Raw genomic sequence first — 14,756 nt, 5'->3', positions numbered from 1 at the left:
CTCGCGTCGCGACAACCACACTGGTTATCGTGAGACTGACACAATATGTCCATATGTGGGTTTTCCCAGATATGGGCTTGATATTGATTACATATTGATGGCCATACCTGTATATGGAGCATGACATGAGGCGTAACGTACGGACATGATCTGCAGGTTTTCATACTAAATGTGACCTATGGTCGCAACTAATGTTATAAATTCACTCTCACTTCAGACTGAAGAGGACAAGAAGAATCTTGCCTGACTTCAGGATCTGGTGGACAAACTGCAGATGAAGGTGAAGGGCTACAAGAGGCAGGCTGAGGAAGCGGTAAAACATACATTAAATATACATCTTCAGATGTAGTCGCCATGGGCATAGTGTTGTTCTCATAGTTTAACTAATGGAATAACTAAAGGAATAATAGGAATCACTTATGGAACATCAATATGACCAGCAGCAGAGCATTTTTCAGTGTCCAATCCGTCTGGCTGCTTTCCATGTGCAGCACATGGAATCTCTTGCCATGCTTCTGCAGTATGGCATGCTCAGAGCGGAACTGCACTGCACACTACACATGGGCATTGTGGAAGATCTTTAACTGTGCTGAAAGGAAAAGCTAAAGCTGCTCCACAATGTACACATGCTGCAGACACAGGCAGTGTGTTTCAGGCATAATTGTAAAACATTTCCAAAATGGACTACCTACCCTAAGGGTAGGTACCCTCACAAAAACATGCAGTAATCATGGTCTCTTTAATGCCTCCCCTGGCCAGCCGGGGCACATGATGGAGGGGAAAGGAACTGGTTGGAATAACGTGTTCCTTCCACGCGCTATGTCCTACCGGAGAAGCTCTCCCCTGTCAGGTGATAGGAAACGTTCTGCTCACTCCTCATGCACTGAAGGAAGCATGAGCTCAGTTCGGGGCTCTCCCCAGGTTGGCAGAGGGAGAGCAGTGCCCAGGATTACTGTTCTGGGTGAAAATGGGTTACTAAATCGTGAGATAAAAATTGTAGTAAAAAATAAAAGTGGGTGACAATGTTATCACAAGGAAAGAAGAAATAGGGGTTGCTCTCGACATTTTCACACTCACAAACTTTACGAATTGTGTTTGATGTAGGACCCGGCCAAGCCTTAGGTGGGTGTGATGATGGGGTATTGTTTTATCTGTATGCCACCTAGGAGGCCCATTATGACATATCTTTGACAACACAGGAACCAGAAAATATATATTGCTGAATGCTGATTGCTGAATATGCTGATCTTCCAATTTCTCTATTGTTTGTCTTCAGGTAGCAGTGTACCACCACTGACAGAACAAGGGTAAACTATATGCTACTGTAATGTGTATGGTTCCATAATCTCTCCAAGAAGCCCAGAGCCATGTCTGGCCATGTCATGATTCTAAGAACAAGCAGCGAAGCCAAATTTATGCTCCATCATGCGATAGTTTCATGTAGTGGAAACAGCCGATCTAGAAGCTCATAATAACATCGAGGATGCTGTCTGTGTGTCGCAAGGTTGTAGATCAGCTATTTCCAGTGCACGACACCGTTGTACAACGGTCCATGAATTAGGCATTAGTCAGGTTGACTGACTGGATAGCGGTAGAGGAATTATCCCTTTTGCTTTAACCTCGTGCCATTTTGCAGCCTATTAATACCACAGGGAGAAGTGACACTAGCTTGTCTTTTTAACAGCATTTTAATGAATTGTTTATGCCCGATTTAATGATGTATATTGTGGCCCTGTAATGTGCCCTAATGAAGGAGAACGAGGCGGCCTCTGCTGAAGTATTAATTTGGACTGCCTCCCCAATGATTACTCCTTAGCCAGCCACCAACATAACCACTGCTGCTGTGTTGGTACCACTGTTGCAAACGTGATTCATGGATGCTTTCCGCCCTACACGGCGGCTTGATTTCTTGCTGTCATGCTCCTGTATGAGGCTGACGCATCCTGAGGGGATCCACAGCAATTAGTTCAGCTTTTTATTTGTCGTTCAAGGGCTTCGAGACAAAGCCTGATAAATCTGCAGGGGGAATATATGGATGGAAATATTGCTTTGGAATAATACATCCAATATTACAATGTAAAGGAGGAAGAAATGTTTTTCTTTCTTTCTTTCTTTCTTTCTTTCTGTCCTTTCTTCCTTACCTACTTCCCTTTTTTCCTCCTTTCTTCACGTATCCTATTCCTCTTACTCTATCTAAAAAACACACACACATGACTGACACATGAACATACCTCGACAAACATCTCAGCACCTTGGTGGTGTGGTAATAGTCCTCCCTCCACTGAGACACATGCCTGCAGAGCACACTGTGGTCTGTCTCCACCAAGTTCCCCTCTAGACTGGGACTAGACAGGTCTCAGATCTGCCGAAGAGAGGACTCACCATGATACCCATCATTATGTGGCTTGGTATTCCTTCTCTGGTTTCTCGGCTTGGAGTCTAATAATGGAGACAGCCTTGTCACTCCCCTCAGCGGTTCATCTAAAGCTTTTCTTGAGCTATATAAAACTGTCAGGCCCTGGTGTCCCAAAGCCATCTCAGGTACTGTAGTCCAATAGCAGTCTATAGCAGTTGAGGTAACAGTAATTATATACAACTCAATAATAGTAAGATTTCCGTTTAGTTTGCTTTGAATTGGAATTGTAGAATAAGGCAAATGGACATCATAGTTCTGTTCAGAAAACAATTATAATGAATAAATACTTTATCTCACCCATCATTTATCTTTCTACATTGCCTCATAATGTTGCCTGTCACTCGATCATCTTTATAGCTACAAAGACAACCGCAAAATAATCTACTTTATATGACCTTGTTCTGTTGAAATGTGTAGGACATGTTAGGACTATTTCATGAAAATGGACTAAGTGCATGAGAATTTTATGTTACAAATGAATGAAATAGGCCTACAACAGGTACTTTTCCTTGGGTTACTATAACCTACACTGAAAAGCCATATTCATTTTGTGACATTAAATTCAGATGTTCTTAAATAGCTAAGTCAATACAACTACAGCAAATAAAGGAAGTTAATTCAGGACTTTCTCAGTTCATGTCACAATTTGTTACTGCTATTGTTGACCATCATCTACAATTATTTGATGGCATTAGTTCTAGTTACTGCAGTTTTCGATTATTAATACAAAACCGCCTTATTTTATACATACAGTATTTGAAAACAGCTGATCTACAAGATCACAACACGTATCATTATTGCTGTAGATCAGCTACTTCTTTTTTGAAGTGACACATTTTGAAAATGTTTTTGTACTTGCAACGGAATATATCTTTGTGGTATTACCACTTTTGCTTAAGTAAAAAATGTGTACTTCTTTCACCACTGATGGGGTTGCTGGAACATAATCTACAGGAGAAGTCATATTTATATGGCCTTGATGAGGGATGAGCATGTTTCACAAACAGGCCGAGCAATTAGCCTGAATAATTATGCGCTGAAGGGGAGACACGATTCGCCCCACCGATCAGCAAAGTTCACGCAAAGTTATAATTAAACAATAACTCGTTTACAAATGAACGCACACAGGCATTTGTGTACTTAAGTGCGCATAGTGTAATTAGCTGTGATGCGTCTGAGTGAGATTGAAGAACAACAATGTCAAACTGTGGAATTATGTTCAGCTTGCGAGCCTGTTTCTCTGGTATCCCTCCACAAGAGAAAGAATAAACGGTGTGGGGGTGTGTGTGTGTGTGTGTGTGTGTGTGTGTGTGTGTGTGTGTGTGTGTGTGTGTGTGTGTGTGTGTGTGTGTGTGTGTGCGTGTGTGTGTGCGTATGTGCGTGCGCGTGCGTGTGTGTGTGTGTGTGTGTGAGAGAGAGAGAGAGAGAGTAGAGAGAGAGAGAGAGAGAGAGAGAGAGATGAGTGAGGTTTTTGATCAATTTCAGCTCTATGGACAATAACTTTAATTAGTCATGCCACCCATGCAAAATATCCTATAGTACAGATGCACAACATAAGACCCAATTTCAGTGTTTTCATACAGACAGGGTCATGTGCTATAGGTTTGTTGTGCATTAACGTTCTAATTTGACTTACAAATATAGGGAAGGTTTTCAAACGTATAGTCACGAATAGGCCTACAATATAAAGGGCAAGTCTGATATGACACAGTGTCCAACTATTGCTTTATCCACTTGAACCCCAGCATCCATATTCTGAACATTAGCCAAAAATACAAGTTCCATTCTGCTAATTTTATTCTTTTTAATCTGAATTTTAATCTGCTCTCTTATTTGTTCATCATTTACCATTGATTTACTCATCAGTTCCAATGTCACATGTTTATTCAGTATCCTCTCTGAATTCGCTCACCTGATTGGCTGAAATTGATATCCTGACCTGGAAAAACGTATACATTCTTTATTTCTTTTTGATAAAGACCTTGGGTGAAAAACCCATGTTACTGAACGGAATAAAGCTATTTAACAATTATTTTGACAGAAAAATATATGCCAGGAAATCTAGGGGTACATTTTTCACCCCATTTTTCAATGTGTTGGTTATTGCAGGGATTATTGAGCGGTGGTAGACCGCTCCATAGCATGGCCGTGTGTGTATCCGTGTATCCGTGTATCCGTGTATGTATGTGTGTATGTAGCCTGAACTACCACTCAGTGACCAGAGAGGGTGCTCTTGAGTCTAGTCTGAGCATCAACTGCAATATTCTCTCTCTCTCTCTCTCTCTCACACACACACACACGCACACACACACACACACACACACACAACCACCGCTCAGTTCACACGGGTGTGATTTTTTAACAATATAGCTTAACATGGACAGACACTTTTGCTATACGCTTACAGCAGTGGTTCTCAAACATTTTCATGACATGGACCCCCAAAGTATAGCCACGGATCCCCATCTGAAAAGATTTTGCATTCTTAAAGGACAACTTTGTTTTTTGGAGCTGTGTGCAGCTCCCTATACGTGGCTGTGTGGGTCTGTGTGTCTGTGTGTCTGTGTGTCTGTGTGTATGTAGCCTGACTTCGGCGCGTAACTAGTGCCGCACCATTTACACCATTTGCGCAATATATACATCAAAATGTGCGGCTCGGCCGGGAATGGTGTTCTATTACCTTTCGTTCCGATCCGCCTTACCATGCCGACGTAATCGGCAAAAAACGACGCTTAATTGTCCCCATTGACTTATAATGGGACAATGCAAGAAATCACTTTCAAGTATTTTTCTCTCGTAAACCATAGGAGCTACAGTTTCAAACCTCGGAGAGGAGATTCATAATGATTTTAAGAATGAATCGAAAAATAATTACATCACTCGGCCTCATGGTGGGGCTATAACGGCCCACTTTACGTTTTGCCCCGTAACTCTTGAACCGTAGATCGGAAAATTAAAATTCTTTTTTCCCTGGATTCCTTGGGCCAAGACGCATCTCCCCATATAGGCCACGCCCATTTGCGCCAGGATAGATTTTCCGCCATCTTGAATTTTCTCCAAAACACACTTTTTGCTCCTTTTCCTACATATTTTCTTCAAATGTCACAAAAATCGGTACACATGATCTACACACACACACACACACACACACACACACACACACACACACACACACACACACACACACAGCTCCACTTCACACGGGTGTGATTTTTTACAACAAGGGTTCATATTTTAGATTGTAATTAGAGAAAAGAAAAGATGAGTGTTAAAATGTTTTCATTTACTGCTTTCCATCGTTTTAGCAATTTTAATGATTTTGATTTCAGTGGGTGGGGGCATGCGTACAAGTAGCTAAATATGTCCTTTTAGACACAATAAGCCCTTGCAAGATGCACCGCCATCTTTCATAGGCAGATGTGACTTATGGGCCTAGTAATGTTACTGTAGTAATAAAGAAATCGCCGGCTCATTGTATTTATCCACTTATACGCATGCACCCACTGAAATCAAAATTGCTAAACAACAGAAAATGCAAACATTTTAACACACATCTTTTCTTTTCTCTATTACAATATAAAATATAAAATATGAACCCTTGTTGTAAAAAAAAACGAAGTTGTCCTTTAAAGTTATTCAGATGTTTTTTTTTTTTTTTTTTTTTCCTTTTCAAGATTTATCAAATGCTTTACAAGAGTGTGAGCTTGTAGATCGAACACATCTTTCGCTTGAGTATCAAATAGGGTCAAATGTTCCTCGTGTTGCTGGGTAGCTCCTTGAGAACCAACTGCCTTGCAGGCATTTCTTTGCACTTTTATTCTCAGGGTTCAACTCGCTGAATCACCTATATGGCTAATTAATTTGAAGTGGGCTGGATAGGGAAATGGGGGGATGGATGGATGGATGGATGGGGGAGAAGAGAAGATAATCTGATTGTGAGCTCACCTGATATCCTCAGACAGTCTGTAAAAGACACTTCAAAGGCTCCAGTTTGACACCGAGATCCCTGGCCAACTCTGTGATGTTCCTTCCAGCCTGTGCTGCTGACTGCTGACGGATCATGACGTCACACAGCCTGCTGTCTCTTCAGCTTCAACACCAGAGGCGTCAATTGGGTATGGCAAGCTATGGCAGCTGCCATACTTTGGCTACAGGGCGAAATAACAAAATTGGCTTTTCATCGTGCCTGTTGCTAAGGTATGGCAATATGACTGGTGTCTTGCACGCACGCGAGGGCGCGCGTGCAAGACACCAGTCATGTTGCCATACCATAGCTTTTTTCCGAACTGACGCAGCTGTTCAACACATGGCTTTTTACAACCACCACAAAGCCTTAGTGGTGGGAGAAGGAGGAACTTTTTGTGGTGGTATTGCTAAAGGTATAGCAATACCACAATGTAGAAATCCTCTGTTACAAGTAAAAGGCCTGTATTCAAATGTTGACTTGAGTAAAAGTAGGCTATAAGATTATTGGCATCAAAATATAGGCCTACTTATAAATTAGCCATTGTCAATATTTGCCTTAACTTTAAAACAACAACAACTGTAAGCTTTGTCGTTGCGCACATTGGAAATAGCTGAAATTTAAAATAAGGCATAGGTGGTTGATGTTTTGTATTAATAATCGAAATAATCGAAATCTGCAAAATCTAAAGCGATCAAATGTAGTGGGAAAAAAAGAAGCCTTCATATTTACCTGTGGTAAATTACATTTGCAGCAGAAGTTTAAATTTAAAAAAAGAAAAAAAAAAGAAAACTCAAGTAAGGCTAGTAGGCTATATACCTCAATTCTTTACTCAAGTATTGTTGTAACTTGTAACCTACTTGGCCATAGGCCACTTCCAGCCTTTGAGGATAGGCCTATAATGGAGTTGTTGGTACAAAGCCTATAGGCTATATGTGATCAGACTCAGCTTACAGTCATAAATTATATCTCAGCTGTTGTCAAATGTCAAGTCATCATTATATCATCAGGACAAGATGTTTTGGTGTCTTGTCTTTAGTTGAGTATATGGGCCGCCATATTGAAAAGGATTATGAGTGTAAAGGTTTAATGCAACCTTTAGACAACCCATATATATGACCATAGCTGAATAGGCCTATAAGGCAACTTCTTTCTTTTTTTTTTTTATCCACCAAAACCAGGCCGAGTGAGGCAGGCAAGTAACATGATGTGATGATGCACGCTTCCAGAGAAGCCAGCCTCAGGACTCTAATCAATCATGGTCTCGCTAGATGGCGCTAGAGCACCAGCGACCCACCACCACCGAACTCGGCCACACAACAGCTATAGCGTTTTCTCTGAGTCGAATTGGTTCATTTCAATTCATCCGAATAAAAAGGAAGGTGTAATGACTGTAATTAACGTGTATTAATAATAGCATCTGCTAGTGAGTGAATGAAGGGCACAAGAGCGTAGCCTATACTTTTTTGATTATCATGTGATGTTCCAAAATCCAAATTCTTCTGTGAGGGAAGATATGGGAGAGGCAGGGCAGGCTATTCCATGGCAAGCATCAAAATAGCAGGTCAAACGATGTTGGGTTGGGGATGCGGCAGTGCCCCTCTCTAACAACCACCCCATGATAAATTGATATGCAATTATAATCCTGACAGCAATATAAAACCCAGTGTGAGCTACGCATATTAGGCTACTCTTGTGTGGTTCCTACTTGCGATTATTAATATAGGACCTAGACAAGTGCAATGAAAAGAATAGGCTGCTAAAGCAAAGAGGCTACCCTGATCATTTGGAAAGGTGTGGGACAAATCAGCCTATATTGCTTTCGGGTTCATGCCAAATTCATCAGCTGGTGTGAATGACTCACTCCGGAGACCGTGGAGGGCCGTTGCATGCGGTCTGAAACCGGGGGATATCTATCCAATGGCAGCACTGCGGTGTCGCGCTTCGAAAATATAGCAGTCCGGTCGATAACAGCAGAACCTACAAGCTCACACAGACGAGTTGTGAGCTTGTAGGTCTGCTATTGTCTATCGGGCTTTTCAATGGCACAGTAACCTATAGTCTTGACTGGGGTTCCCTTTCCCTGTTAAAGAGACAGTGGCGCTCCTTGGCCGTGCAGCTATAGGGATAATATCACTTTCAGCTCATCAATATCATTTCACGCCCTCCACCGAAACACGGCCAAATTGACAGCGGGGCGTCGATGGCAGCGTGTGCGTGTCGATAGAGATATAGATAAGAGATGTGTCCGATAATACACCTATTATTACAACACTTTAGCCACACCTAAAGTGAGGGCCTTTTTTTTTTACACCTACAGGAAAAAATAAAATAAAATCCATCCACAGTGCCGACAAAACCATTGGGCTGACAATTTGGTCACTGAGTTTTATAGACCTCCAATTTCAAATAGGCTGCCAAACGAGAATGAAATAAGAGGTGCTGCATGCATGCTGTCCAATCTTTCAATTGCTTTTAACTATACTTGCGTTTTGGAGGTGCGAACAAATGTGTGAGGCTATAGCCTAGTGAATAATATCCTGTGATATTATTCACTATAGTGATATGATCCTTCAGTTCATCCCAATTATACATGGACCCAACAAACTGATCACATTGTAAACCCACTCGTATAGCGGTTGTTGTGAGACCTATAGCTGTTTAAATATACAGCCCAGTGGCAGTGCCCAGTGGACCAACAGACGGCTATAGAGTTGAACTCACGTCCGGGCTAAGATTTATTGACCTTCACCGAAACGTGCACATGAGCTGGGTTTAAGAGCGGTCCCAGTGACCCGGGTAATGGACACGAATTGACAAAATACTGCAAGCTGTTTTTGTCTTTCGACGTCGTGAGCCATAATAAAAGTGCCCTCTCTCTCTCTCTCTCTCTCTCTCTCTCTCTCTCTCTCTCTCTCTCTCTCTCTCTCCTCTCCTCTCTCCCGCTGGGGTAAACAGGTCATTGGTGCATTTGACAACACTAAACATGATTATTGTTGTTGTTGTTGTTGTTGTTGTTATTATTGCCAACGAGCAGAGAATAAACTCTAACTATGTGGAACCTATTTTCTCTATAATGTATGTGTATAAAGGGCCCTATTATAGCCCTTTATAATATATATTTTAATTCCTCAGCTACCGCATGAGCTCAGCCATTTTACATTTAGCCCACACCAGCCATTTCATTAAAAAAGGGGGGGGGGGGAATAAAAGGTTTGTTAAATAAAATACGTATAGCCTCGAGATTGAAAAAAAGCAATTTTTTTAATATCAACCCCATTATTTAAAAATGTGCAAGTCATTTTTGTTCATGTGTCCAAGTGATGAAAATGCCCTAAAACATATAAGGCCTGTTTCTATCACCTCTGCGCGCTTTATCTACTAACCCCCAAGTTCATCCAGTGAATATGACATAGCCTAGAACCAAAACAAACTCGTGAATTAACAAAGGGAAAAGAAACACAAGAACAAAACCAGGAAACAAGAGGGGAAACAGTGTCGAATTGCTATAGGTTTTACATCTCGAATTCGAAGCCGAATTCAAGCGAATTTTAAATTAAACCAATTTATTAATAGGCTACTACTGAGGAGGAGGGAATAGACCGTTCTGTGTCGGCTTAGACTCATTTTATTTACTGTCGAAGAAAATAGTAGGAAAGCTTTTCCCAAACAAGAAGATATGTGTCGCGTCCCTGGATGTCAATTTGCATAAAACAAAAACAAAGCTACGAAGAACACGCTGGTTATCATCGGGGGGGGGAGGGGGGAGATGTATATACATTTAGCTGTGAAGGTACAGGCTATGGCAATCCCGCTGAAATAAAAAATAAGTCTCTCCATCCCAATATCCCTCACACGCCTTCTCTCGATGCAATTTATATATATATCGTACTTTGTGTCATCTATAAAAGTCATCATAGAATAAATTACACTTTCATTAACAAAAAAGGGGGGAAAAAAATAAAAAACCTGAAAACAAAATTATAATAAAAAAATCTATGAACAATTCCCCAATAAAGCAATTACAGACCAAGATGAATTAAAATAAAATGGCTGAAATGCATGGCAAGGATCACAAACAAATAATAATAATAATAATAATAATAGAATAATAATAAACAACTCGTCATAATAATATAGCAGTTAGTTTTGATCATATGCTATAATGTTTGGAAAGGTCACATTACCGAGAAAATGGCTCTCCTTTCATATCAATCTGTATCTGATTAATTTATCTGATTCGTTTGTGGACATTTAAAACTACCATTGAATGATTTGAATTCAGCTCTTAAAGCACAAGCCTGGGCTAATATTCTGATTGAAAACAAATGCAATGCCATGAGGGAGACAAATGACAGTACATTAGGCTATTATAGGTAAAGCGATTTCAGTTTGATTCCACATCGATGAGAAAGGCCTTAAAATCCAAACCGAAATAACCACACAGAAACGTAAGTAACACACTGCAAACAAGCGGTACTTTCAGCGACAAATAAAACATTAAATATCGTAGAAATAGGTAGTAAGCTATTGGATAAAATCGGGTAAAAACAAAGCAAAACAAAACCTGTAATGTTTTGAAAACATCAAAAAGTGCCCCAGTGGAAAAAGAAAAAGAAAAAAAAAAACAAAAACAATGAAAGAAGCCATGACTCTTTAAAGTTATACAATATTTACAAAAGTTGGACCACGATGTTTCTGTGAGAGTTGGTGACAGGTGTATTGTGTTTTATAGGCCTATATGGCCCGTTCTGGAGAAGAAGGGGGAAAAAAGTGCCAGATTTCCCCATCGTCGCAACCACACCACGAAGCCCTTCCCTGCTGCCTTATGGTGGTTCTCAACCTTTTCAGGGCGCAAACCCCCAAAAAATAATCATATTTTAACTGGGGACCCCCCCTCCACCCTGACGAGCACTAAGAGTTGAGCCATTACATTTTGTATAACACGGTTCTATTGTGAAAATAGCCGATCTACATGCTCACAATGCTCATTTTCACAATTTCTGCCTCTAATATTTGACAATTTGACCAATGTTTAATTTGTCATTTTAGAGGTATTAATAAAGTCCTTAAATTGTCACTTTAGAAATGTGCAGATACCCATACACTTAAACGTTATGTTGGTTTGTTTACTGTTGAGAGAGAAAACAATGTTGCACATTAAGCTACTCATCTGGGGACCCCCCCCCCAAAAAAAATAATAATAATTTGGGGACCCCCCCTGGGGATCCCGACCCACAGGTTGAGAACCACTGCCTTATACTGCCTGCATGCCCGACCTGCCCTGGCCGAGTGGCGTGACGCGATGCGGGGGGATCAGGATGCATGGTGCATGTGTGTGTGTGTGTGTGTGTGTGTGTGTGTGTGTGTGTGTGTGTGTGTGTGTGTGTGTGTGTGTGTGTGTGTGCGCGAGCGTGCGTGCGTGCGTGCGTGCATGCGTGTGTGTGTGTGTGTGTGTGTGTGTGTGTGTGTGTGTGTGTGTGTGTGCATACGCCCAAAATAATAGAGCTTGGGGGAGAAAAAAAACATCAAGTATAATATTAATAATATATATATAATATATATATTAGTTAACCACTTGAACCCCAGCATAAGGGACTTACTTAAGCCAACCCCAAAAATAGCCGATCTTACAAGCTCACATGTGTTGTTGTGGGCTATAGGCCTATTTAGCCTTGCATGTGAGCTTGCTATATTTTTTATTTTTTTGGCGAATACATTTGGTGTATTATTACAGGCTACATGGAAAGAAGCAGTCCAACATTTGCAACTCAGGTCCGTTTCACTATAAGACTGAGTCGTTAATGAGCATCACATTTAAGCTGCATCAAGTAGACACAATAATAATATTATTAATAATAATAATAGCTTAATAATATTATTAATCTTCGTTTGTTTTGGTACCTAAATACTGCAATTTATAATCAAAAGGATGACTAACCATTGAATGGCCTGCAGCAGCCAGTGCAACAACACTGCTTTTCAGTGCATGGCTGGGGGTTTGTGTAGACGTGAGTGACAGGTGGATTCAACCCCCTCGCATCGCTCAGGCGTTGCTCAAACCTCGGCTTTGCTCGGCTGGGATTTCAGTTTACTGCTGTTTAGTGTTTATTAATGTCTGCTCCAATGCAGCTCTGCATGGTGACCTTTCTGTTGGACGCACAGCACACTGTTCTGTTGTTATTGTATAGCTACAAATCAATACCATAATAATAATAACAATAATAATAATAATAGTAATCACGCGGGGGGAAATGTGTATTGTATACAATAGGCTATATAAAAAACCGTGAATGTTTAAACCATTCAGCTCAGAATCTCGAAGTTAGTTTTTAAACCAGAATTCCCCCTTTTTTTGTCAAGTGTTTTTCCACACAATAGGGGCTACACCTTGAAACTGCGTCGACTCGAGTCACAGTGCTAGGCATAATCCTCGAGGAACACGCTATTGTATGTTCCTTTAGCTCTTGGACAAGAAAATGTTATTTCCCCTCGGCTGCTAATAAATTCGACCTTTGAAATATATTCAATGCCAGAAGTTGTAGCCGTAGGTATGAGTAGCCTACTCACTGCCACCTATAGGCTATAGCTATTATACATAAAACACCCACTATATCATTCATAGTCCAGTGGTTTATATATAACGTCAAGGATAAATAAAAAAGAACTGTCCACTAACGGAAGGAGCAGTCTGTTATTGTTCATTGGACGGGCGTTTGCACTCCGTGGTGCGGCGGCGTGTCCCCGTACACATCCTCGGTTCCCGGGAGAGCTCCTCCGGGAGGTGTCATTCGTTTCTCTTTCTGTCTTCTGTTACAAAACCAAACCCGCACCACCTCTTTCTCCAGCTGTAGACTGTCCGCCAGGGAAGTAATTTCCAACGCTGCTGGTTTAGGGCACTTCAAAAAATGGCTCTCCAAAGCCCCTTTGACGCTCACCTCTATCGAGGTCCGTTTTTTCCTTTTCCTCCCCTGTGCCGCGATTTTGTCCAAGCTAGTCGGACTGCCCGAGGTCGAATCCGCCTCCTCCAACCACTTGTTCAACAAAGGCTTGAGCTTACACATGTTTTTGAAGCTGAGCTGCAGGGCCTCGAACCTGCAGATCGTGGTCTGTGAAAACACATTTCCATACAGCGTTCCCAGGGCGAGCCCGACGTCCGCCTGCGTGAAGCCCAGTTTGATCCGCCGCTGCTTGAACTGCTTGGCGAACTGCTCCAGATCGTCCGAGGTCGGCGCGTCCTCGTCCGACTGGTCGTGATGGCTCTGCTGCTGGTGCTGGTGCTGCTGCTGGGAGGGCGGGATGCCGTGGTCGCTGAGGTGCGGGCTGTGGTGGTCCTCGTGGCTGTCCCGCAGGTTGTGGTGGTGCATTCCCTGTCCGCTGCCCGGGATCAGGCCGTTGACGCTGAACCCCGGCTGCGAGTAAATAAGGCTTTGGCCGTTCGAGGTCGCCATGCTCGGTATGTGCGCCGCCGTGGTGGTCCTCCACGCCCGCGCGTCGTGGTGGTTCCCGTGCGACTGGTGCACCAGGTGGGGCGGCCGCGGCTGGTGCTGCTGGAGCCCGCTGGAGCTGTGCATGTCGTCCCTGGCGCCCTGCACCGCGGGCTTGATGTCCTGCTCGCCGAGCGGACTGGTGGACCACGGAGCTCCCTCTCCGTGCGACAGCGCCGTGATCCACTGGTGCGCGTGGCTGAGCGGGTGACTGTTGCTCTGCAACGAGTAGTCACTCTGCAACAGGGTCTGCGCCTCCCTGTACGCCGTGGCTTGCTGCATGCTCCCGGGCTCCGAGTGCACAATGGATGCGCTGGAGGTGAGGATATTGTAATGATTAGACGCTGTGGTCGCCATGACTCTCGGAGCCGGACTGATCGCTCTTATTAAAGGAACCTTGCATTTGACAGTTACTCTTTTGCCCACAGGCGTCTCCCAGGCTCTGTGCCAAGTGGACGCAGAAGCGCACCTGGACTCCGCCTGCCCCCGCCGCTCATTGGACAGCGGTGACTGATGGACATGGTTGCCAGGGGCAACGGCGCGCCGATTGGCTGCGGAGGAATCGCAACAAACACTACCCCTTATCGCTGGGAGAAGTGCGAGTTCTGCGGCACCTCGTGAAACGTGAGAGACGGAGTGCGGCATGGAGAAACCGTGGAAGGCAGGGGGATCAGTACTACTGGCTGAGAGAGAGCTTCTCAATGGAACTGTAAGATAGTGTTGATTTACTTTGATTAGAACTATCTAAGTCTTAGGCTATAGAAGTTAAGGATGAGACAAGACAGATGCTGCTATATACTTTCAATGAGGCGTGGACTTTGAAGAGGTGAAATTGTTATTGATTGTGTTTTCCTTGAATCTTATATGAAACTATTGCTCATGTGGATGT

At 42.7% G+C, this 14,756-nt stretch overlaps 1 protein-coding gene across 1 annotated transcript; it reads right to left on the bottom strand.

Annotated features, from left to right (window-relative positions):
• Window positions 1-13,081: 13,081 nt before the first annotated feature.
• pou3f2b (POU class 3 homeobox 2b) lies at window positions 13,082-14,350 on the bottom strand (the record flags this gene model as incomplete). Its single annotated transcript, XM_080754274.1, has 1 exon — window positions 13,082-14,350. Exon 1 carries the CDS (start codon window positions 14,222-14,224, stop codon window positions 13,082-13,084), a length of 1,143 nt encoding a protein of 380 aa, XP_080610400.1. The 5' UTR covers window positions 14,225-14,350.
• Between the last annotated feature and the right edge of the window lie 406 nt (window positions 14,351-14,756).

Source organism: Nannobrachium achirus (genome assembly GCF_963921795.1).
Source record: "Nannobrachium achirus genome assembly, chromosome: 2".
Lineage (NCBI taxonomy): Eukaryota > Metazoa > Chordata > Actinopteri > Myctophiformes > Myctophidae > Nannobrachium > Nannobrachium achirus.
This window is presented reverse-complemented; position numbering and strand designations above follow the sequence as displayed.